General features: G+C 43.9%; 1 protein-coding gene and 1 long non-coding RNA gene across 3 annotated transcripts; one reads left to right on the top strand and one right to left on the bottom strand.

Annotated features, from left to right (window-relative positions):
- Positions 1 to 1878: 1878 nt before the first annotated feature.
- LOC118165107 lies at positions 1879 to 7819 on the bottom strand. Its single transcript, XR_004749865.1, has 3 exons — positions 7749 to 7819; positions 3575 to 3788; positions 1879 to 2856 (listed from the first exon to the last, which is right to left on the bottom strand). It is a non-coding gene; the product is annotated as an uncharacterized LOC118165107 (long non-coding RNA).
- Positions 7820 to 11026: 3207 nt separating this feature from the next.
- MED4 (mediator complex subunit 4) lies at positions 11027 to 20060 on the top strand. Of its 2 annotated transcripts, XM_035323004.1 has the most exons (8): positions 11027 to 11166; positions 13110 to 13176; positions 13520 to 13690; positions 14057 to 14114; positions 15059 to 15145; positions 16334 to 16465; positions 19281 to 19497; positions 19660 to 20060. In XM_035323004.1, exons 1-7 carry the CDS (start codon positions 11069 to 11071, stop codon positions 19451 to 19453), a joined length of 786 nt encoding a protein of 261 aa, XP_035178895.1. In that variant the 5' UTR covers positions 11027 to 11068; the 3' UTR covers positions 19454 to 19497; positions 19660 to 20060. The 2 variants fall into 2 exon arrangements, with proteins under 2 accessions (XP_035178895.1, XP_035178893.1); XM_035323002.1 differs by having other exon boundaries at positions 19281 to 20060.
- The last annotated feature ends 1360 nt before the right edge of the window (positions 20061 to 21420 follow it).

The following is a 21420-nucleotide window of genomic DNA, read 5'->3' as shown; positions in this document are numbered from 1 at the left end:
ACTGCGACCTGACAGCAAGCAAAATGTCAGCCCCTCTTAACAAAGGAATTGCTAGGAACCGCTGCTGAAAGAGAGGAAGTTCTCAAGCAGGCATTCTGTCATTTAAGTGACATTCTTTCCTCCTGAATGCAGGCTTCGGCACAGCGTTTCCTCCTATTGTTGCCTAGCATCTGGATTACTGCAGCTCCCTCCAGGGGGCTGGTGTTACAGATTCTCCAAAAGCTTCGAGCACGTAATTAGATTGCTCCCTTAGCAAGCAGAATTTCTCAGAGGGGAAGCACATTGCGCCGCTGGCCCATAACATGCCCGAACTGCCAGCAAGAGCCGAGAACAAAGCTGGTTCTTCAAACTACGAGGACCTTGCAAATCCCTTTGGCCCCATAGTCTGTAGCAGAAAAGTTTGGCGGGGCTCTGCCGCAGCAGTTGCGTGCTTTCAATATTGTGCTTCAGAGGAGGACTGTAGGAGGATTTGGGCTGTAGTTTGGCAGCAAGAGGAGCCAACCCAGCAGCTCAACGTTGCCAACAGGCTCTGATCCTACTCCCAGGCCAACCTCCTGCCCCTTTCACGGAGTCAGCCCGCTGTGGTGTTCATCCGGACAAGCCAAGGGATCGAGCAAGCCACCTGAGCTCCTAAGCACAGCAGACCACTCACTTTTCCACAGGCTTTTCTTTTCTGATGGGGTTAGAAGACAAACTGGCCACTCGCTAACTAAATGCTGGATGGTGCAAGGGAAGCATGTGGCTGTGGGGGAGGAAGTGCAGAGGGAGAAAAGATGAACAGCCCCCTGTCAGCAGCAGCAAGCTGTTAAATTGTGTTCAGCATCACATGAAACCCCACCCTTGGGCCTCGTTCATTGCCAAGTCTTTTTTCTTTTTTTCTTTTTTTTTTTTTTTTGTTATCACAAAACCCTACAGTGGATGGTATCTAATCTATTTTGGGAATTGGTGCGCAGTTCAAGCAGATTTATTTTACAGGAGATATGGATGATGGCAACCCACTGGGCAGATAACAGCCCAAACTGTACCTTAGGGTATGATTCCAACACAGCATAAGCTGCTCTAAATTTGGGCTGCTGCCGCCTGATTCCCCTCCCTCCTCACACACATTTCTTCCTTTCCTGCACATTTTGGCCTCGTGTCTTGCATGACATTGGTGCCAGAACAACCAGAAGATGAACCAAGCTCAGGGAGCTGATCTAGCTAGAAATCTAACTTGTTGGAAAGTACTTTGTTTCCTCAGGAATCTGTTTTCTGAATTGGACCGCTGCACAAGTCCATCTCATGCACGGGAAGGGGCAAGAACATTTAGCTGATGGCATAAACAAAGGAGAGAAGATACTTTGCCTTTTTAACTACCTCCCCTGTGATTTTATTTTATTTTTACTATTTGTGTTAGACGTGTTTTTAAGCTGAGGCACCAGAACTAGAAAGGAAGACTCACAACGGGACTCAGGCTGTGTATATTATCTGTAGGCAGGTACCCAAGGACTGTGATTCATGGGCTTGATTTAGGCATCTCTCTCCTCTTCCAGGAACAGGGAAACTTAGGCAGCGGTACATCCTTTTCCAAGCAACAAAGCCTCTGAATAAGGGAGAGCAGCATCTGCTGAAACCAGCCAGCATGAAATGAGAAGGCAAAGATGAGAGCCGAGATTCTTCCTCTTCCCAGAATTAGACTTTATGGGAGACTGGAACATATTTTGATGCCTTCTTCCATTCATTCGCTTCTAGATTTAGGTAACTAGCTCTTGCCTTGGGGAACAAATGTGTGTCTTGCTGAAACGTGGCCTCTGAGGAGAAAGTGTTTTTTATCTATTATATAAGTATGTAGTGGCTTGCTATCCACACAAGAAAATCTAATTTTAAAAAGAAAGAGGGATACCGTTCAAGCCTGAAGCTCCCTTCTTCTCGAAGAAGAGCTCCTTATGCAGGAGCTAAGAGGCCATGCAGCACGAGCCTTCCCTCCTGCAGCAGGGCCCACTGGGCAAAAAAGCACAGAAGAATCAGCTAGCCAACAAGACCCCGAGCAACAACAGGAGCCACAACTTTGTATCTTAATTATAGAGGTGCTCCCCTGCAAGATGGAGGTCTCAGGCGCCAGGCCTTGATTCCAGCATAGATTACATTTTTTATTCAGGGACTCCTTAAAGGAAAACACCTAAGCAAATCCTGGGGCAAGGCTACAGGAAAGGTATTAATTCTCCTTACTCACTAATTCCTTTGATTTTTCAAAAACACGAGACATTTGTACAGTTGCTAATAACACGCTGTAAATGCCCAACAGCTCCAAGCAGGATCTAGAATGAACACTTTGTTATCCTAGGAAAAATAGATGTGTATTTTCACTGTAGTCATAACAAAGGAGGCTTCAAGCGTTCCTCCACATGCCAGTTGAGTTGTTTTCCTTATCATAGATATTCATCTCCCTGCAGCCTGTAACATCCTTCTGTGTTCATATGTGATGCATTCTGACAGCTTCTTTACAGTTTAAATTTGGTATTTCAAGAAATCCGCTCACAGTCTGGCTTTGAATATAGCACGTGAAGTTCCTTGAGCTTCCGCATCACTTTCCATTTTATTTTCAGCAAACTCTGGTTAGCATATTCCTGTAAAAGTGTGAAACTGCAAATTGGAAAGGACTTGTTTCAATTCTCCTTCTGTCAATAGAAGTTTGTCATCTCTCCAAAAGATAGAAGCAATAGGGTTTGATGGAGGGCCAGATTCCCTTGCCACATACTTTTACTTTTGGAAAATCGGTGCATGTCAGGTGTTTGGACGTGAGCACATGATGTTGTTATTCCATCAGGACATAGGATTGCCAGAGGTCAGTCTGAAAGTGGGGGCATTGCATGGCTCCTGCAACAAGCACACCTCTGATATTCAGATGTTGAAACAAACCACAGCATTTTGTTTTGATAAAAACAAGCCTTGAGGTAATCAGGCACGTGGGATTAACAGCAAATACTTGGATGAGGACTGCAACAAATAGACACTAAAATCACGTGAAAAAGCAAAACTAAAATCTCTCTGCAAAATTTTTAAGGTAAGGGCAGAATTTTCAATGCCTAAAGCCTAACTGCTTATGTCAGAACATAATTTCTGTATCATGTCCTTGCATAACTAATCTTACAAACCTGAATCGAATCCTTCTCTTATTTACAATACTCTGTAGTGTTAAGTTACCATGTATAAAGGCACTTTTCCCTCTTTCAAATTCTGCATTTCTTGGCAAAAGCAAAGGCAAGTACGAATTCACAAGACAGGAGTTTGATGTGGATCCCCAGTGAGCAAGGGTCACCTTTGCAAGGCATCTGATAGCCTGAGAGAAGTAGAAATCCCACGCTCTGGATGTGCGAGTGGGTTGGGATAGCATTTTCACAGAGACAAAAGCAAGGTTGTTTATGAAATACCTATTTTTTTGTGTGTGAAAAAAAATAAATTTTTAAAACTGTATTCTAAGATGGGTAGTGGGAGTTAACAGAAAAGAAGGCTCGAGGTCTCTAAAACACCGGAGGGCATGTGGCTGTATCTGCAGCGTTGGGCTAGAAGACTCCACAGTATGTTTCTTGCTTACCTTTTCTTTGCTTGAGGCTCTGGAGGAATGTGTCATGCTTGTCTTTTGGCCTGAGTTTATTTCCCATGAAACCAGAGAGTGGAGAAGTGGGTGAGGCAAGAGAAGTTGGTGCACACCCAAAAGATGTGTGTCTAGACTTGGGAGCACGGTGGAAGCGCTCCTGGGTTCTGCAGTTTAAGATGTACCCCATGAGATTCCTTGACTTTGCTTACAGCTGCATGTAATAAAACGTTTTAGTCAGTGCTGGCAGGGAGAGTACAGTAAATTGCTATCTACAGCACTGACATCACCTCTATACTGCTCATGTAGGGCGTTTGTGCTGCTGGGGGAATGTGGAAGGCTCCCCTCCTGTGACAGTGGAGTGGCCATGTCAGACCCAACCCGGTCCGTCCATGCAGCTGCCCGCAGCCCTGCACGCATCCTGCCAGCATCCGCACTGCGTGCAGTTCCAGCTCGTGGAAATGCTCAGGGAACAGCAGGACGATACTGTATTTGACAGGACAAAATGTCACCGCTTAGAGGGCAGGGTACACAGAAGCACTTGGCGGAGTGAGCAGCATCTCGAATAAACCTATTTGTGCAGCCCTGGTACAAACATGTTCCTGAGCACTCCGTCCTGCAAGACTGGAATCTGCCAGGTGCTCTGTGTTCAGGCTACAGTCTACCAAAGAGCTTAAATGTCTGATTAATCATAATGAGTCCAAAGCCTGAAGCTAAACATAGGGACAGGTATGCTAGTGAGCTGAGGGCAGAGCGCTCAGCACTTCATCAGGTCAACCCTTGTCAAAATTGAGCCTTTGTTTCTTAAAGTATCATAATACTTCATTTGTCTTTGAGGCTTGAACTTGGAAGTGAAGGTGGCTGTTATTCCAAGGGGTATGACCAGAACAAGATCAGAGAGGAGGGAGAATCAGAAGCACAACGGGTTCTGTGGGGGAAGAAGCAGACGACTGAGCAAGACGTCTGTCTGGGGTGAACTTGGTGGCACGCTGCCTGCAAATGCGTATAACTCACTGCTACGCCGTCCTTTTCGTTGCCAGGTTCACTGCCAGCTAATCTAAGGGTGATGAAATGTAATTTGGGAAACACCTGGGGACAGGAATTATGTGGGATCCCGGCCCAGCCACCATCCCTCCTATTGTAATGAATATATTTTCGGGGGGCGGGGGGAGCAGCAGGGAAGGATGAGGAAAGGAATTTTGTGAGGTTAAGAGAAACAACAACATGTGAATTATTCTCCTCTCATGACACTTTCAAGGGCCTGGGAAAATGCAACAGATGGTGCCAGTTGCTTTTCGTATCTTCTATTCCACAGTGAATTTTGCATATATGCTTTATGTGCCCAAGTTCATGCCTGCAAAGTGGCTCTTAATGAAGCACTTCCCAGTGCTGGTGTTGCCTTGTAACGTATGAAATTCTGACAAGCAGCTTGGATCTGAACAAGCTTCTGTGTCCTTATGAGGCACAAGAGACAACTCCTGGCACAAGAAGCTTAGATTAAACAGGCAAAAGAAAACACACATGCCAAATAAACAAACAAACAAAAAACACAAAACAAAACAAACAAAAAACCACAATAATATGGCTTCAAAGTGTCCTGGATGTCAGTGCTACAATTATTTTAATTATGCATAAACTCTTGGGAGATCATTTTCATTGATTGCCACCTATCTAGCACAGGGTGACATGATAAAACTGCGTGGCTTTTAATGACCTCATGTCAAAAGTATGTGGTAGTTTGAGCTAAAAAGGAGCCATGACATGAGTAAGCATGAAGTGCAGTTAGGATTTACCTGCCAAAGAGAGGTTTGGTGTGCATTTGAGGCGCTCTCTCTGATTCTGCATTGAGAATGCTGCTGAATGCTGCTGTTTTGTGAGCAGGTGAGGTGAATCTCTAAAGCCACTGCAGAAGAACGACTTCAGCGTGCTCTCTGCATTTCTGGATGCTCAGCACTATGGAAATAACTCCTCACGTGGCCCCACTGCTGCTGAACAACACATCCACAGACATGATGAATCTGCCAGCATTTAAAAGAAGAGCGGGGTTGCTTCCTGAATGCTATGTTGTGGTCCAGATACATGCCATAGTCCTGAATTAGAGATCCATGCGGCCGTCTTCACGCAGCGACTGTAACAGCCTTTCCCAGGGTTATGAGCTTCACGCTCTCCCCTCGTCTCACGTGGCACCAGCACAGTCAGTAGTCAGTCAGATTTCGGGATCTCCCACGGGATCTGGCTTGGTTGCTCAGTCCAAGTCATCCTGTAATTGCTTTTGGTACTGTTTCCTCAGCTGCCAATAAAAGCTTGCCTCACTTCTCCCAAGACTCATCTTTCATAAGGAATTTTACCTCTTCCCAGCTCCAACTGCTAGGAGGAAAACCACTTTTTTTTTTTTTTCCCCTTCATTTCTGCTCTTGTAGCTTTCTAAATAAATCTTAATTTTATCCTCGGCCAAGAACTCGGTGCTCACAGCTAATTTAAACCAGATACCGCTGTTCCTGGCTGGTGCTCTGCTCTTTCTGAACCTCCTGGGCTGGAGCTGGTGTCAGCTGCAGGTATTTAAAAGCCGTCTGGAAGTTGCGTTCCTGTGAACCAGGTGAAACTTCGAGCAGCACCTCGGGGATGGGAAGACAAACTCAGCCAGTTCAAAGACAGGTGACCTAGTCTAAACGGGGAGAGGTGACAGCTTTATCTTTAGCAGGCAATGGGGCACAATAAAGGGATGAGGGAGGTGTGGGAAGAATTCATCATAAGCAAATTACCACTCCTATCAGCCTCATTGGAATTCACCCCGTGGGAGAGTGGGGACTCTGCTGTCATCACTGCCCTTGGATTTATTTATTTTTTTTTAAGGGAAGTAAACAACTGTAAATTTCAGCCTGGCTTCTAGAGAAGCTTTTGTAAGTGTCCCAGTAGTGTTTGTTAAACATGTAAAGGCACGAGCCACAAGGAAAATAAGATTTTTTTTTTTTTCAAAATAAACAAGTTTAACTTAATGAAAACTCGACATTAATATGTGTTGGGGGGCTATCCCAGGAGTCTCGTTATCCCCAATTAGATGTTTTATGTTGTGAAGTAGCCAGTGTTAACTTCAGCTTGGGGAGGGAGAAGCTCTCATATTTAATTGCCCCCCAAATTTATTTTTTTCCTGGGAACGCTTGGCAGGACTGTGAACATCTCTAGTGGCCAAGCTGTCAAACGAGCTTTCCCTTTTCAAATGACATTGTCTGTCCCCCACGCCATCCAGGGCCAGTTTTGATTCTCTCTCCCGCTCAGCACTTCATCCTTCCTGGGCAGCACTGACCCCAAGAAGCCCTCCGGCACACCGAAAGCCGCGACTTCTTTCTGCCTGGGTGCCTTCCTGTCCTGAGGGCTCCGTGCCGAGATTTCCACCAGCAGAAATCAGCCTAACTCGGGTTTAATATAGCACAAAGCAGAGCTAATTTTGTTTGGGAACAGTCTGGAATGGTGTATCAAACTCTGGTTTTGGCCATATGTACTAGTGTTTCACACTCCTTCCACAAAAAAAAAAATAAGCTTTGGCTCATAACGCTATCTATTTATACCTCATATTTTGCCTATTTTTGAATTACACTGGCTAAGCAAAAGCACCTTTTTTTATATTTTTCTTTTTTCTTTTTTTCCTTATCTCATCAGTCTAAAATTGCTATCCAACCAAAGGGAGCAGGGAAGTAAAGATTTCTTTTTAAATAGCGGTAAGAAACGGATGGTCTATTAGAGCCATTTAAAAATATTAATAGTGTAAACAGCTTGACAAATAAGGGATGATTATTCTCTTTTCCACAGGCCAAAGTACAGCGGTGGCATCCTCCCAAACAGCGCTCAAGATGTTTAATTTCTATTTTAGTTTATATTTCACAGAAAGGATTTTATTTTTACATTATCTAGGGGAAGTGGATGTGAGCATTTGTTGTGTCCTTGCTCTCGCTTGCCCTGCTGCCATTTTATTTGTGCAGTTTTATTACACGTGGTCAGACACCTGAGAGCCTTCAGGAGTTCCGTATCTTATGGAGGCAGTATCTTCCATTATTATTTCAAGGTGTGGTACACCACACACCAACTGAGCACGTGGCGTTTAGTGTCTGGAATATATAAACAAGATGACAGCTGGAGAGCACTGGAGCCTGGAAAATGCTCAGGCTGAAAGACACACCTGAGTTGGGCTCTGCACAGCTCAACTTCTAAGGTACAGAGATCCTCCAGTTCATGCATGATGAGGAGTTAAATCCCAGCAGTATCCTGGGACCAGAAGAATCAGAGGCGTGAATTTCACTTCACTGGGAACAAGGGAAGCATCCCTCTTGCCCTGGCTACCCTGAAGCCAATTGCCTCAACGAGCTCATCAGACAGACAAGTCCATGGGAACAGTGAAGCTTTTCCATTGAACTCCTTCGCCACCTGATTCACTCTGCACTCTCGGTCATGTAAGGGGGAGTGAGACAAAACGCGTGGCTTGAGAGAGATGGGGAAGACTGCGCTTTTCAGCAGTGACCCACAGCCATACTGAAACAGCTGAAACATAAAACTGCACTCTGAAGGCAGATGAGGCTGGGTGACGGACCATTTGCATGGACAACACCCTCTTCCTCCCACCCCTTCTGCTCCTGGCTGCGTGCCCATGAGCAGGTTTCACTCACTAACCCAGCAGGAAACAAACCCAACGACAACAACAACAAAATTCATTTTTGGGGGGCTTCTAATTGAGTCGAAGGAGCTCATGGAAGCATACGACAAGCACAAGGAGGATCTAAGGGAGACTGAAAATCTGTGGCTGGGAGAGGACTGAGCAACATCTCTGCTTCTCAGGGTGGCGAACCATCAGATCAGCTCAGCTGCTCATGGGTCTGTACCTGCAGAAATCAGTTTGCTCTGCAGATCGTCATTAAAGGTCCATTCTGGAAGAGAGAAGCCTCAAGTTAAGTGGATAAAAAAGCGCTATTTTTGCTTGTGCTAACTGCTTCTTAATAATATGCTCAATATACCGTTGAAAAGACAATCTGAAATCACAGAGCTCTGAAATGTCCAATAAACTCGCTGTGCATGGAAAGATACGTGTATGGCCACACAACATAAAATCTTCTCAGAATACTGAAAAAAAAATAGGGAACAATGCTTAGTTATTCAGGAAAGGCATAAGCTTTAAAGGAGCAGAGCTGGCTCAAAACCAACACAATTATGAAAAAAAGTTTACTCAGGGGAAAGAAGGCCAAAGGCACTGAAGAACTGAGGAAACAGAGGAACCAACACTGGGGAAACAGAGGCTCTGTTGTTTTGTATGGCTGTTTCAGAAGCCTATTCAGCAAATCATCCACTTCAACCAGTGGGCCCACGGGGCAAATTTGGGGTTCAAGCCCATTTCACCCAGCCTTCCCCTTTGTCCTGAAGGACACAGCCTGAATGCCTTTCTGTGTCTCAGCACAGGGAGGCATTCCCTGATGCCTCTGGTCTCAGCCTGTCCTCCCACGTAGAGGCAGGAGCTCCAGTTAAGTCTTTGCCTGGGAACCTGCATTTCACAGCCACTGCTGCATCCACAGGGCAAGGATGGGGGAAGGACTGGGCACCAGAAAACAGCCAGATGTCCGTGCTGCCTTGAGGAGGTCAGCGGTTTGGGAAGAGGGGGTCTGCTCCAGTGAAAGCCTGGTGGCATGGTTGGGCAGGAGAAGTGCCGCTGCAAAAAGGGAGGGAGGGAGGCAACAGGTTCCTGGGCACCAGGACGAAAAGGGAAAGATCAGCTTGCAGGAGCCTCCTACAACAGACATTCACTCCTTGGCCTGTCAAGTTTTGGCATCCAATTAATGCTGCCAGCTTTAGCTTTAGCGAAAGTATTCTTATGGCCCTGAAATGTATTAGAACTCCTTCAGGTCTAAATCATTCAGATGCCAAAATGAATGTGAGAAAGAAAATGATTTAGCAGAAGGATTGCTTTATTTTCTGGAGCTGCTATTTCTTTCTGTTTCTGCACCCGTACTGATGCTCTAACAAATCAGCGAAGTGGATGTGCAACCAGACAACATCACTCATTATATCCTTCCATGAACAAAATCATTGAAATACTGGGGAAAAAAAAGCAAGCAAAAGTTATTTAAAGAGTGGAACCATTCGGTGAGATTTTATCTGCTACGTAGTTTAAAGAGAATTCCCAAACTATCTGCAATCAGGACTCTGAGGGTTGTTGTATATTGTAAACGAATTTTAAATAACTCTTGTTGGCAGAGTTATCTTCTTCTCAGGGTTGCCAAATCTCACTACTTTATCACGAATCTCATAATGCTGAATCATTTATTCAAACCACAATTTAAAGAACCATTGATTAATGAGTTTCTTGCCATTTTTTTTTTTTTTTTAATAAGTGTAAATTTCTCAGGGACATACTTATTACAGAAGGTAAAAAAAATAATCCGAGTAAATACCAGAACAGCCAGAGATGTTATCATTCATCTAGTGCTTTCTCTAATCAAGAGAGAAGAGAATCTCTGTTTGCTGGCGGGTTTTGCAGCTGCCTGCTGGCAACAGAAGAATGTGGAGCCTGGGGACTCCGTGCTCTTCTGTGGAAGTGCTTACCCCTGCTATAAACCCTGGCCCCGGCCTAGTTTTCACTCCCTCACATTTGCCCTCCACCTTCTGTCTCCATGTCTTCCCATTACCAAAAGTTTCATGAATGTAAAAAATTCCACTGGCTTCACTTACGACCCCACCCTGAGCTAGCGGCCTGTTTACAGCACCAGCCCCAGTGCAGCAACATCAAAAAAAAAAAAACACGAACGCCAAACAGTATTTTTTAATTAAAGCTCAGCTGCCAGCAGCATCGAGGGCAGGACTGGCACGTTCGCTGCCCCACCATCCGACCACAGCTTGTAGCCTTGGGTAATGGAGGCGGAGGTGCCGTTAGCCTCCACCGAGAGGTTGTGTCTCCTCTTGGCACCTCTTCGGTCGTGCTTATGGGACAGAAAGCCTAGGTAAGAGGTGCTCTTGGCTCTGTTCTACGTAAAGCTTGGGGTTTTGTTACATGTTCAGTGTCAGCCACTTAATTTTAACTGTTCCCATCTGATTAAGAGCACCTAACGGATTTTCAGACATGAAGACCCTCAGACACTGCGGTAAAAACGCCAAGCTGCAAGCCCTTCCTTCGCCGTTCGCTTTCTAAGCCTGCAGAGCACATATGAATCTCATTTAGGATGCTTTCATGTGGAAACCCTGGGACCCAAAACGCCTCCAGCAGAACCACAGGCGCTTGTATAACGCCCCGGCTCCAGCAGAGGGCGTCGCCAGACAGACGCGACCCCCCTCCCCTCAGGGGAGCCATTGCTCCCCTCAGCCGCTTCCCGCCTCCCCGCCCCGCAGGGGCGCATGCGCCCTGCGCAACCCCCCCCCCCGCCGCCGGTAGCGTAATGGCGGCGGCGGCACCTCCCTCCCCGCTGGGGCCGCCTTGCGCATGCGCCGTGCGCGCTTCCACCCTCCGCCGCCGGCAGCGTAATGGCGGCGGCTGCCGCGGCGGTAGCGGGCGGCGGGGAGCGGAGCAGCACCCGGGAGCGGCTGCTGGCGGCGCTGGAGGACCTGGAGCTCTTGGCCAGGTATTGTGATCTGACCCCGCTGCTGTCTGCATCGGTGTGGGGCGGTGGGAGGGAGCGGGGAGCGCGGGGTAGGCGTGTGCTCGTGCCCCCCTCCCCCCCATTTTTTAATTTTTCACTGCAAATCACGCTAAAGTCATAATTCCTAGGTGGTGGTGCGTGGTTTAAGCTTTTCTGGTCACTGCCAATTCAGTGGTAAAGGTGATGTCGGTGCTCAGGTGGCGGTCCTGGCTGCTGTGAGGCCACACTCCTAGCTAGCCCAGCCAAGCTGGCCACCATGTTGTGTGCCACGGCTGGCAGCGTAATTAAACGGCTTGTTAATTACCTTCCAACAAGAGCAGGAGCTTCTGAAAACTTTTAAGATGGAGCATCCTGCGCTGTCTGTGTGGCTGCCTCGCTCCTCACGGCCACCACAGGTACCAGAAGGAAACCATGCTGCTCAGTTGCTGCTGTCTTTCTAGTTCAGCTATCGACTAGCTTCTAGTTATTTCAAGTTTTAGATTTTCCTGTGACGTGCGGGTTGCTGGAGAATGTCCAGACTCTTCGGAAGAAACAAGCTTGCTCTTTATCACTTTTTTTTTTTTTTTTTTTTTTTTTTTTTTTCCATCTTGGTTCTACTTCTCTACCTTAACGAATCCAGAGCATCCCTTAGCAGTATTTTAGGCAACCCTCCTGTTGATCAGTGGTGTTGCAGCCCCACAGAGCTTAGCCTTTCACAGCCATGGGTCCTTGCGTGGCTGTAGGGACAGGTAGGTGTAAGGCAACAGGTCTAATCTGGAGCCCCTGTGTAGTTCTGAATTGCATCTGTGCTTTGCCTGGCAAGCACAGGACTGAATTACAACCCTCCATGATATCAGCCTTAGCTGGCCTAGTCACAACAGGTCTTGTTTGCTACTATCAGTGTCAGTCAGGTATGATGATGCTTCAGTGGTAATAAGTTTCTTTATTCTGTAATAGTCTTAAACAATTCCGGTGTTTAGGCCAAGATGCTGTTGGTAGCTTTACTGGTGAGGGTTTCACTCAGACTTTTTGGAAAACACCTGTTGCCATTTTAAGGTTTTCGCCCTGCTACTACGTTAGTCATGTATCTGTCTTGAGCTACTTGCTCCCGACCAAGCAAAGGATCGGTGCTGTTCCAACGACTCTACTTTGGATAAATAATCACTCATGCACAGCGTTGTACTTCTGTCCATAGCCTTAGAAGGCAAACACGTTCACCAAATTTATAGCAAAATACCTTTTTTGCAGCATGGTCTTATTCATTGAATCCCCTTTGAGGTTCTTGATGGCTCTTTATAACAGTAAATGGGTACCATGAAGCAAGATCTAAAAGTTTATTCGAGAAGCGCTTCTAACCTAGCCCTAGGTTATTACCAGTTTTTCAGTGTTTGTGTCTGTTTGATACACAGCTAATATACCATTGTGGAAATACCTGGTTATTTATTTATTTTTATAGAAGTAGTTTCACAACAAACTTAAAATGTATGAAAGCACAGACTTAATTGTTGTAAACCCAAGTGTGATATTTGCTCTGCAGTAAAAATGGAGGAAAAACAGAGAACAAAAATAATGTTGACATATTAAACTTTCGTACCCTCTTGCAGCAAAGGCAGTAAAAGTAGGATATGAGTGCATTTCTTTGCGCTGTTTTTTCTCAGCTTCCACTTTTGTCTTACGCAGTTTGGCAAGAGCTTAGCACGTTTTGAGTACAAATACGCAAGTACTTCATGAGCTCAAAGAACAAAAAAGAGAACACTTTCCAGTCTGTGAAAATATTCACAGAATTAGTTTTAGTTGCAAAGTCCCTGCCATCACCACAATATAAAACTGTAAAATACTCAAGTACATGAATGCTTTAATAATGATATAGATACTTTGATCATATGGAGATGTGATTTACAAATAATGGCCTAGAACATTGCATAAACGCACAGTTTTTCTTTCAGGGAACTGATTGAAATTTTGGCAATTTCAAGAAACCAGAAACTTCCACAACCAGGAGAAGAGAGCCAGGTAAATTTACTTTATTAATTGTAGTTCTTTTTGTGGGTAAGCACTGTGATTTACTTATTTTTTCCCTTTTTTAATTTCTCCCTTTGTCCATACCAATACTCAGGTGAATAGTGACACTGGGGCTTTGACCCTACTAAAAAAGTTCTTGGTCCTCATGTTGGTGTTTGTTTGTTCATTTGTTGTGTGCTTCCTACGCTGTTTCTGCAAAAAGAGCAAGAAATTTGGTTTCATTTTTCGTGCAAACAGAAATACTCTTGTGGATGTCAGTTGTTCTTTGCAGCATGATTGGGGATATGTTGTTACTTGAGCTAATTAAAAGTTGTACAAAACTCTTGTCTAATAGATCCTGGAGCTGCTGATTCAGAGAGATGGAGAGTTTCAAGAGCTAATGAAGCTGGCAGTTGACCAGGGAAAAATCCATCATGAAATGCAGCTTTTAGAAAAAGTAGTAGAAAAGAGGGATAATGATATTCAGCAGCTGCAGAAGCAACTGAAGGAAGCAGAGCATATTCTGGTAAGTTCTTAATGATGTGTTTTCTTTTGAGCATCTATGTGGGGAAAAAGATGGTTCTGGAGAAGGTGTTAGTTTGAGAAGATTTAAATATTTAAAACTTTGTGGGAGCTTTAGTGTTGTTAGTTTTTTTTCCTCTCAGTAGTCAAATACTGTCTAGTTATCATGGTATTCAGTTTAGTTTTATAATGGTAATTTTCTTCCAAACCTACTTTATGCCTGTTTATTTTGAAAATGTTCCCTAAGTAGTTTCTCTCTCAAAATGCAATTAAATGCAACAGTTTATTCACAGAGCTGACTTAATGTAGAAGTATGCAAATGAAAGATGTATTGAAGTTTTGGTTTAGTTTTTTTTTTTCCTACAACTAGGCAACAGCTGTTTATCAAGCAAAGGAAAAGCTGAAATCAATTGAAAAGGCAAGAAAAGGTGAGTATCCATGATTACAAATACAGATGTAAAGAAAGTTGGTAGTGAGCTCAAGTTTTTTTTTTTTTTTGTTTTTTTTTAATATCGTCACCACAGATTTCAGATGCTTAGTCTATAAAACAAATGTTCTCTTCATTAAGGTCCTGTAAACCATTTCAACAGAATAAAGGCAGAGTGCGTTTTCCAGAAATGAATTATTTTCTGTGTCAAGCATATCTTAATATTAGAGTTGAATTGAAGTTTCTTGACGCTCTTCTTGGACTGATAGTGGCGTATCTGCTTACGTAAACATTTTACCAAAGGCAAATCACCTCAGGCCAAATGCTTAAGTAAGGGAAAGAATTTTTGTGTGCAATAACATTTATTTTGTACAGTAACATTGTATATGAAAGACTGACTAAATGGTGATACTGGTTTGTATTTGTATCAATTGCTGCTACTATGTGGCACTTGCCAAGCTAGACTGAATTTTTGCTTTTTGGTGTCTTGGTCTCGTTTACCTTTTATCATTTTGTCATTTTTCTTCTAAAACATCAAGGATTTTCACAAAGATTTTAGTACCTGTAATACAGAAGCATTTATTAAAATAAGGTCTGCTGCATGTATAATCTACAGTTACAAAAAAAAAATAAATTAATACAGAAAGTTTCATAACAGAAGTGCTGAAGTGCAACATGGAAGAGATTAGTTTGTGTTTTTTTTCACAGGGTTGAAGAGCAGTCAGTTGATATGGAAGGTGAACTCATGGCTGAGAAGTCAGATCACTGCAACTCTTATTCTTGTGTAGCCCAAGCAATCTAAGCAGTCATTGCATTCGAAGAATACTCATGATGTTTGGCAAAATGACGTTTCTAATGTTTTCAATATGACAGTATCCAATATTCTGAAATAACTGAATAATGTGGTCTCTTAAAAAATACAGTGACTTTTTTTCCCTTCTTCAGGTGCCATTTCATCCGAAGAAATAATTAAATATGCCCATAGGATCAGTGCTAGCAATGCTGTTTGTGCCCCACTGACATGGGTACCAGGTAAAAAACATTTTTCTGACAATTTTGTTAATAGCAAACCATGGTTGGTATCTGACCTTACCGTGTTTTAGCGTAATAAAGTTTCTCACCAGTGTATATATTCTTTACAGAGGATGTTAGTAGTCAGTGGAGGCAAAAGTAAGGCTTTCATTGTGTTGGGTTATGACAGTTTTAGAGACTACCCTTCTTGTCTAAAACGAAAGTGTTTTTTCAGTAATTATCACAGAGTCATGGAATGGTTTGGGTTGGAAGGGATGTTAAAGACCACCTAATTCCACCCACCCCTGCCATGGGTAGGGATGCCACCCTCTAGGCCAGGTTGCCCAAAGCCCCATCCAGCCTGGCCTTGAACACCTCCAGGGATGGGACATCCACAGCTTCTCTGGGCAACCTGTTCAGTGCCTCACCACCCTCTGAGTGAAGAATTTCTTATAACCAATCTAAACCTACAGTCTTTCCGTTTAAAATCATTAACTGTTGTCCTATCACTATATACTCTTGTAAAAAGTCACTCTCCCTCTTCCTTAGAAGCCCACTTTAAGTACTGGAAGGCTGCCAGAAGGTCTCCCTGGAGACCTTCTCTTCTCTAGGCAAAACATCCCCAGCTCTCTCAGCCTTTCTTCATTGGAGAGGTGCTCCAGCCCTTTGATTGCTTCTGTGGCCCTTCTCTAGGCTTTAACAGGTCCCTGTTGTGTTTTTTATGTTGGGTGTCCCCAGAGCTGAACGCAGCACTCTGGGTGGAGTTCTTCAAGAGCAGAGCAGAGAGGGAGAATCGCCTCCCTCACCCTGCTGGCTACACTGCTTTTGATGCAGCCCAGGATACAGTTGGCTTCCTGGGCTGCAAGTGCTCACTGAAAAATTGGACAGGAGCTGGCATCCAAGAGTACCTACAGTTCTTCTCCTCAGGGCTGCTGTCAATCTGCTCATCCCCCGTCCTTGCTATTTAGCTGTGAAGTAGCAGAGACAGCAAAGAGATCTTCTAAATGTGGATTATTTTTTAAAAAATTTACTTTTTGTGCCAAGTGTGAATGAACAAGGAAAGTCCTGTATTTTAACGGAATGTGGGTGATGCTCATTGCTGATTCAACCAGAGTACTTTTTTTAAAATCAGGAAACTAGGCACCGAAGAGAAAAAGATAACATCAGCAAAGCAACTGTTAAATAGTTTTTATTTATTTTATTTTCAAGGGGACCCACGTAGACCCTATCCTACAGATCTGGAAATGAGGAGTGGCCTCTTGGGTCAGATGAACAACCCATCCACTAATGGAGTTAATGGACACTTACCAGGGGATGCACTTGCAGCTGGCAGACTACCAGGTAAGAGAAGCCTTTTTTTTTTTTCCTTATGTTATTAGCAGAACAAACATTACTTAGCAGTAGCAAATCAAAGTTAAAATAATGAAAATTCCCACCAGCGTTTTTCTGCAGCAGTGAAGGACTAGTCAATAGAGTTAACAGAAGTTGCATCATTTCATTTCATGCTAAATCATACTGTAGACACTAGAACTAAGTCAACGTAAACAGAACTCAGTGTTCCTTCAAGTCTCTTGTTCTAGATTGCTGTAAACTAAATGATATTAAATCATATCAAAAAGAAGCATTTCCAAGGCAACCTTGTCTTAGCAGAGATGACAATGAAATTGTGAAATCTGTATTTCCTTTAAGTTTACACTCTGTATAGCAAGACTGGTTAGAATTTCTGGATTGAAAAGCCATTGGCAAGGACTGCTGGTGAGGCAGTGCCTGGAGTGTAGGAATTAAGGTTTAATCTGTTAATTGCTTAGTGCATTGCCTAGGGCGTTTTCACTGACTTTGGTGGGATTCATTCATTTATGCTAAAATATAATTTAATGGTAAATGACAGCAGGTTGATGAAAAATTCAGTAGTTCTGTTGCTTTGCAGCATTAAGCTACCATGGCTAGACTAAATTGAGGAAAAATTCTTAGTTTGGATTTGGAGGTCTATAACAGTCCTTACTCTCTGCTAAGCCTATTTGTAGGTGTTATGAAAAGCTTGTTTTCCAAAATTACAGAACAAAAAAATAAAAAAATACACAAACAACAGAAGTGTCTATATTGCAACTCCATTGGAGAAACAATAAACTTGGAGTTGGTGTTTCCAGTCACCTGTCTAATCATCGTGTCACTTCTTAGAAAGTCAGTTGAAGTTCTGCATCATCTCCCTTTCCAAACCCCTGGCCCTGGATACAGTAGGGAAACCTGTAGGATTCAAGTCAGTGAGCTTGAGAGAAGGAAGGGGGCCCTGAAAAAGTCTGTTCCCAGCAACCCAGCAGGGAAATGCCGAAGATGGGTCTGTGTTGGAGATTTCAAGATTGTGTCTTGTAGCATGCCGTAATTTCAATGTTTCCCTAAATCTTGGTAGAGTCCATTTTGGCTGGCTCCTGTGTTATGTGAGACTTGCTCTTCTTGTTTGAATGTTGTCTCGGTAAGAATGGAAAGCTCACTCCTTTGGGCTTTTTCTTGAGAGGCTGGAAAAAGTGGGATTTGAGCTCAAGGAAAGGAGTTAATTGAATCTGGGTCTCCTGTGTCAGGGGAAATCATCTAATTACTAGATGGTCAGATAAGAGGGAAAAACCTCATTTAAAAGAAAGAGACTGATACAGCATTTTGTGTAGGGTTCCTGAATCTGCTGGTGTGTGGCAGGCATGTCCTGAGAATGCTAATTATGGAATTAAGTCCCTTCAGAGACTTCGACTGAGAAATGTCCAGTTACTGAGTCCTTAATGAGTCTGCGAGCCAGCCACTGGGCTGCTTGGTGTCCTCACAACTCCGAGGCTTTTCAGTACACGCTTTTGACCAGGTTTAATGATACTTTAATTCTGGTGTTGAAAACATGGCCACAGGACGTAAACCATCAGTTTACAATCTCAGCTGGTTCAAGTGAAGTTGGCTAACATCACAGCTGGGTTAAAACCACCTGGTGCTATTGTTGGTTTTCCAAACACAGGCAGAGAACTGGCATACAGGCTGCATCGTGGCCTCACATCTGGTGGTGAGTCAGATTTGTACGGCTAGTTAATGCAGTAGTGCACACATCTGGTTCTAGGGGACTGTGGTTGTAGTACCGGACATGGAATCTCAGGTGTCTGGAGGCTTCAGGATCAGAAACCACTCTTTGTGCAGAGTTTGTGTGCTTCTGAGTCAGGCAGAGAGTGTAAGTCTGCTGTGTATGACCTCCTGTCTTGGCAGAGCCCTCCCCTTCTGTCCTGAAAGTCCCGTGTGGGTGGTTTTTTGTTCAGTTTTGGCTCTAATATCTTTAATTGTTGCTGTATGGGAGAGATACCTGCTTTCCTCCATGGGATAGACTAGCTACATTGCCTGGCAATGTGAGGAGTGGGAACACAGCAGTAGGAGTGTCGATGGGAAGGAAGGGAGCAGAAATGGCGTACTGATGCATGCTGTGGCTTTGAAGTGGGAGGTATTTTGGGGGCAAGGAAGGGAAAGACTAAGAAAGCGTTATAGGGGGAGGGATTCCCCTTACATTCATGAGGAGTACAGGATGTGAGGGCTTTGGAAGTGGGAGATAAATAAATTCGAGAGATGTTGGAGGCAACTGAGGCTGTACTGGCTGGTGTACCATGGAGCATTCCTCACTGACTGTGGCCCTAGTTTTTTGGTAGGACTGTCTTCTTGGTGCACCATATTTGCTGTTGGAAAAAAGGATAACCAAAGGTGTTTGATCCAACTTCAGACAAAACCTTTAAGTCTATATTTCTGTGATGTGCCTTATGTATTTATTTATTTTTGATCTAATGTTTTCATCTGTTTTTGCATACTGACAGAGGGTGACTGTTTTCATTACTGTGCATGTGCCTGTTAAGTCAGTTCTTACACAGCTCTTCATCTTCAAAGCGCCGCTTGAATTTAACTGTTTTGATGTGGGTTGGTGAGAGGTTGAGCCAGCTACATAAATGGGCCTCTCTGGCAGAAACGGCTTTTACGGTGATGGAATGGCTCCATCATAAGATGTTCTCTAGGTGTTATTTGAAGGTTTCAGCTGTCCAAAAATCAGTCGTGTTTAAGATTGGTTTTAATTTTGCAGTGGAGTTCTATTTTTGATTTGTGGATGTACGAAGCTCATAGCTTGATTGACTATGCCCCTTGTTTCCAGATGTGCTCGCTCCTCAGTATCCTTGGCAGTCAAGCGATATGTCGATGAACATGCTACCTCCTAATCACAGTAACGACTTCATGTTGGAGCCTCCAGGACACAATAAAGAGAATGAAGATGATGTAGAAGTTATGTCAACAGACTCCTCGAGCAGCAGCAGTGACTCAGACTAGGTACAGAGGGACAGTATCCCTGCTAGACCTTTCCTGTGGTGAAGGTAGGTTGGATGCTGTTAGTCACAGGCTGCAATACCCTTTTGTTTTGTGGGCAGTCCCATGCAAGGAGAAGATACATACAGCTGGCTCAAAAAAAAAAAAAAAAAAAAAAGGGTGACTGATTTCAAACCATGGACTTGAGATTTTTTTTTTTTCCCCTTTAGATGCTCAAGTAAAATGGGAGCTTTCTGCTGGAGGAGCAATGTCAATTTCCAGTGATCATGTAAATGTGTGAATGTGTATGTATGCAAGAGATGTGCACGTGTATATAAATATTTACTATATATTAGATGACAAAAGGTCCTGGGAAAAAAGGTGTAAGGGGAATCCCCTTGTATGTTTATTAGTAACTTTACTCTTTTGATGATAGCCTTTTCTATGGCACAGAAATGAGGCATAAAATTTGTAATTTTAATATCTTTTTTGTTACTGCTGAAATCCATGTTCTTGATCGTCTGGTGTGTTCTGAGAACAAAAACACAGCAGCAAGGTGCAAAAAAAAAGTTTGTAATTATTGTAATATATAATGAATGTTTTGTAATAAATAAACTCACCTTTGATGCTACTTTGTTGCATTTTGCAAACTTAAATCTCAGATGTGGTAACTTCATTAGTCAGCACATTTTGTGCCAGTATTTTTTTGATTTCTGATTGAGTTTCAAAAGTTTGTATTCTATTTTCCCCTTTGCAAAGTGCCATATCAGTATTAAAAGCAGCTGAGCAGTCAGCAGCTGAAAGCCTCTCCTTTCCAGCTGAGCTTAGCAGGTACACACCTAACAGTGCAGATTCTGAGGCAGTGATGTGATGTGTCTGTTTGCAAGACCTCACTGATGCTTTGGTCAGGGATCCTGGAGATGTTGTATTGGGTTTATGTGGCAAGGTTTTGGTAGTGGGGGGCCTCAGGGGTGGCCTCTGTGAAAAGAGGAGGGCAGGAGGTGCTCTAGGCACACAGCAGCAGTTCCCCTGCAGCCTGTGGAGAGGCCCGTGGTGGAGCAGGCTGTCCCCCTGCAGCCCATGGGTCCCACATGGAGCAGATCTCCACGCTGCAGCCCGTGGAGGAGCCCCCGGTGGAGCAGGTGGATGTGGCCTGGAGGAGGCTGCGGCCCATGGAGAGCCCCCACAGGAGCAGGCCCCGGGCCAGAGCTGCAGCCCATGGAGAGGAGCCCATGCAGGAGCAGGGGTCTGGGGGGAGCTGCTGAGACTGATTTGCCTGTGATGATAATTCTTGAGTGCAGGTTCAGCTACTTTCAATTCAAAGTACTCACAGATTCTTTATTCTTGTCACCTATAATTTTTTTGTAGCTCTTAGAAGCTAATTTGTTTACCTCAGCAGCTGTACTTCCTGCCTCAGCTATAGCGTTCTTTCATCTTTCCAGAGTCACTTCTCTTGGCTTTCCTTTCCCTGTTCAGTTTTCCTTAGGGAGCCATATGATGACAGCCACTTTTGTTTTTCCAATTTTATCAGAAAGTTACTTATGCAAACTGTTGCTCATGCCAGTTAGAGGTTCCTCCCCTGCAACAAGGCTACCAGAAGCAGAGATCAGAATTCTACTTTTGTATATTCCTTGCACAAAATTCTGGTAATCACATGTGTGAGTCCCATGGGGATGTAGAGCTGAAAACGACCTCTGCAGTTAGGTTCAGTCACATAACGTTGGGCAGTGTTCTTTGTTTTAGAAGGGAGATGGGGAATTTAATTTTGTCTCAGCTACTCCTTTTGAAAATATTTTCCGTTTCTAAGATTGCATCTCTATTTTGCAGTCTAAAGCAATTTATATACATAGATATTTTAACTTCTACTCCAGTTTCACCTTTTTCTCTTTAGTGTTTACTTCTCCCATGTCTCTATAGAGTAACAATTTCCCATTTAATTTATGGTAATCGAGATGTGCTTGGCCTTTCTTAATTACCCTAATTAACCTTGC

The sequence above is a fragment of the Oxyura jamaicensis genome, chromosome 1 (assembly GCF_011077185.1).
Source record: "Oxyura jamaicensis isolate SHBP4307 breed ruddy duck chromosome 1, BPBGC_Ojam_1.0, whole genome shotgun sequence".
In the NCBI taxonomy this organism is placed as follows: Eukaryota; Metazoa; Chordata; class Aves; order Anseriformes; family Anatidae; genus Oxyura; species Oxyura jamaicensis.
The sequence above is the reverse complement of the archived record's forward strand: the minus strand, read 5'-3'. Positions and strand labels throughout refer to the sequence as shown.

Bases quoted from the DNA above. Each gene is read 5' to 3' on its own strand.
- MED4 (XM_035323004.1), top strand. From the start codon at position 11,069: ATGGCGGCGGCTGCCGCGGCGGTAGCGGGCGGCGGGGAGCGGAGCAGC. The intron at 13,691-14,056 runs GTAAGTTCTTAA...TCCTACAACTAG, and splicing joins AGGAAGCAGAGCATATTCTG to GCAACAGCTGTTTATCAAGC. The intron at 16,466-19,280 runs GTAAGAGAAGCC...CCTTGTTTCCAG, and splicing joins TGCAGCTGGCAGACTACCAG to ATGTGCTCGCTCCTCAGTAT.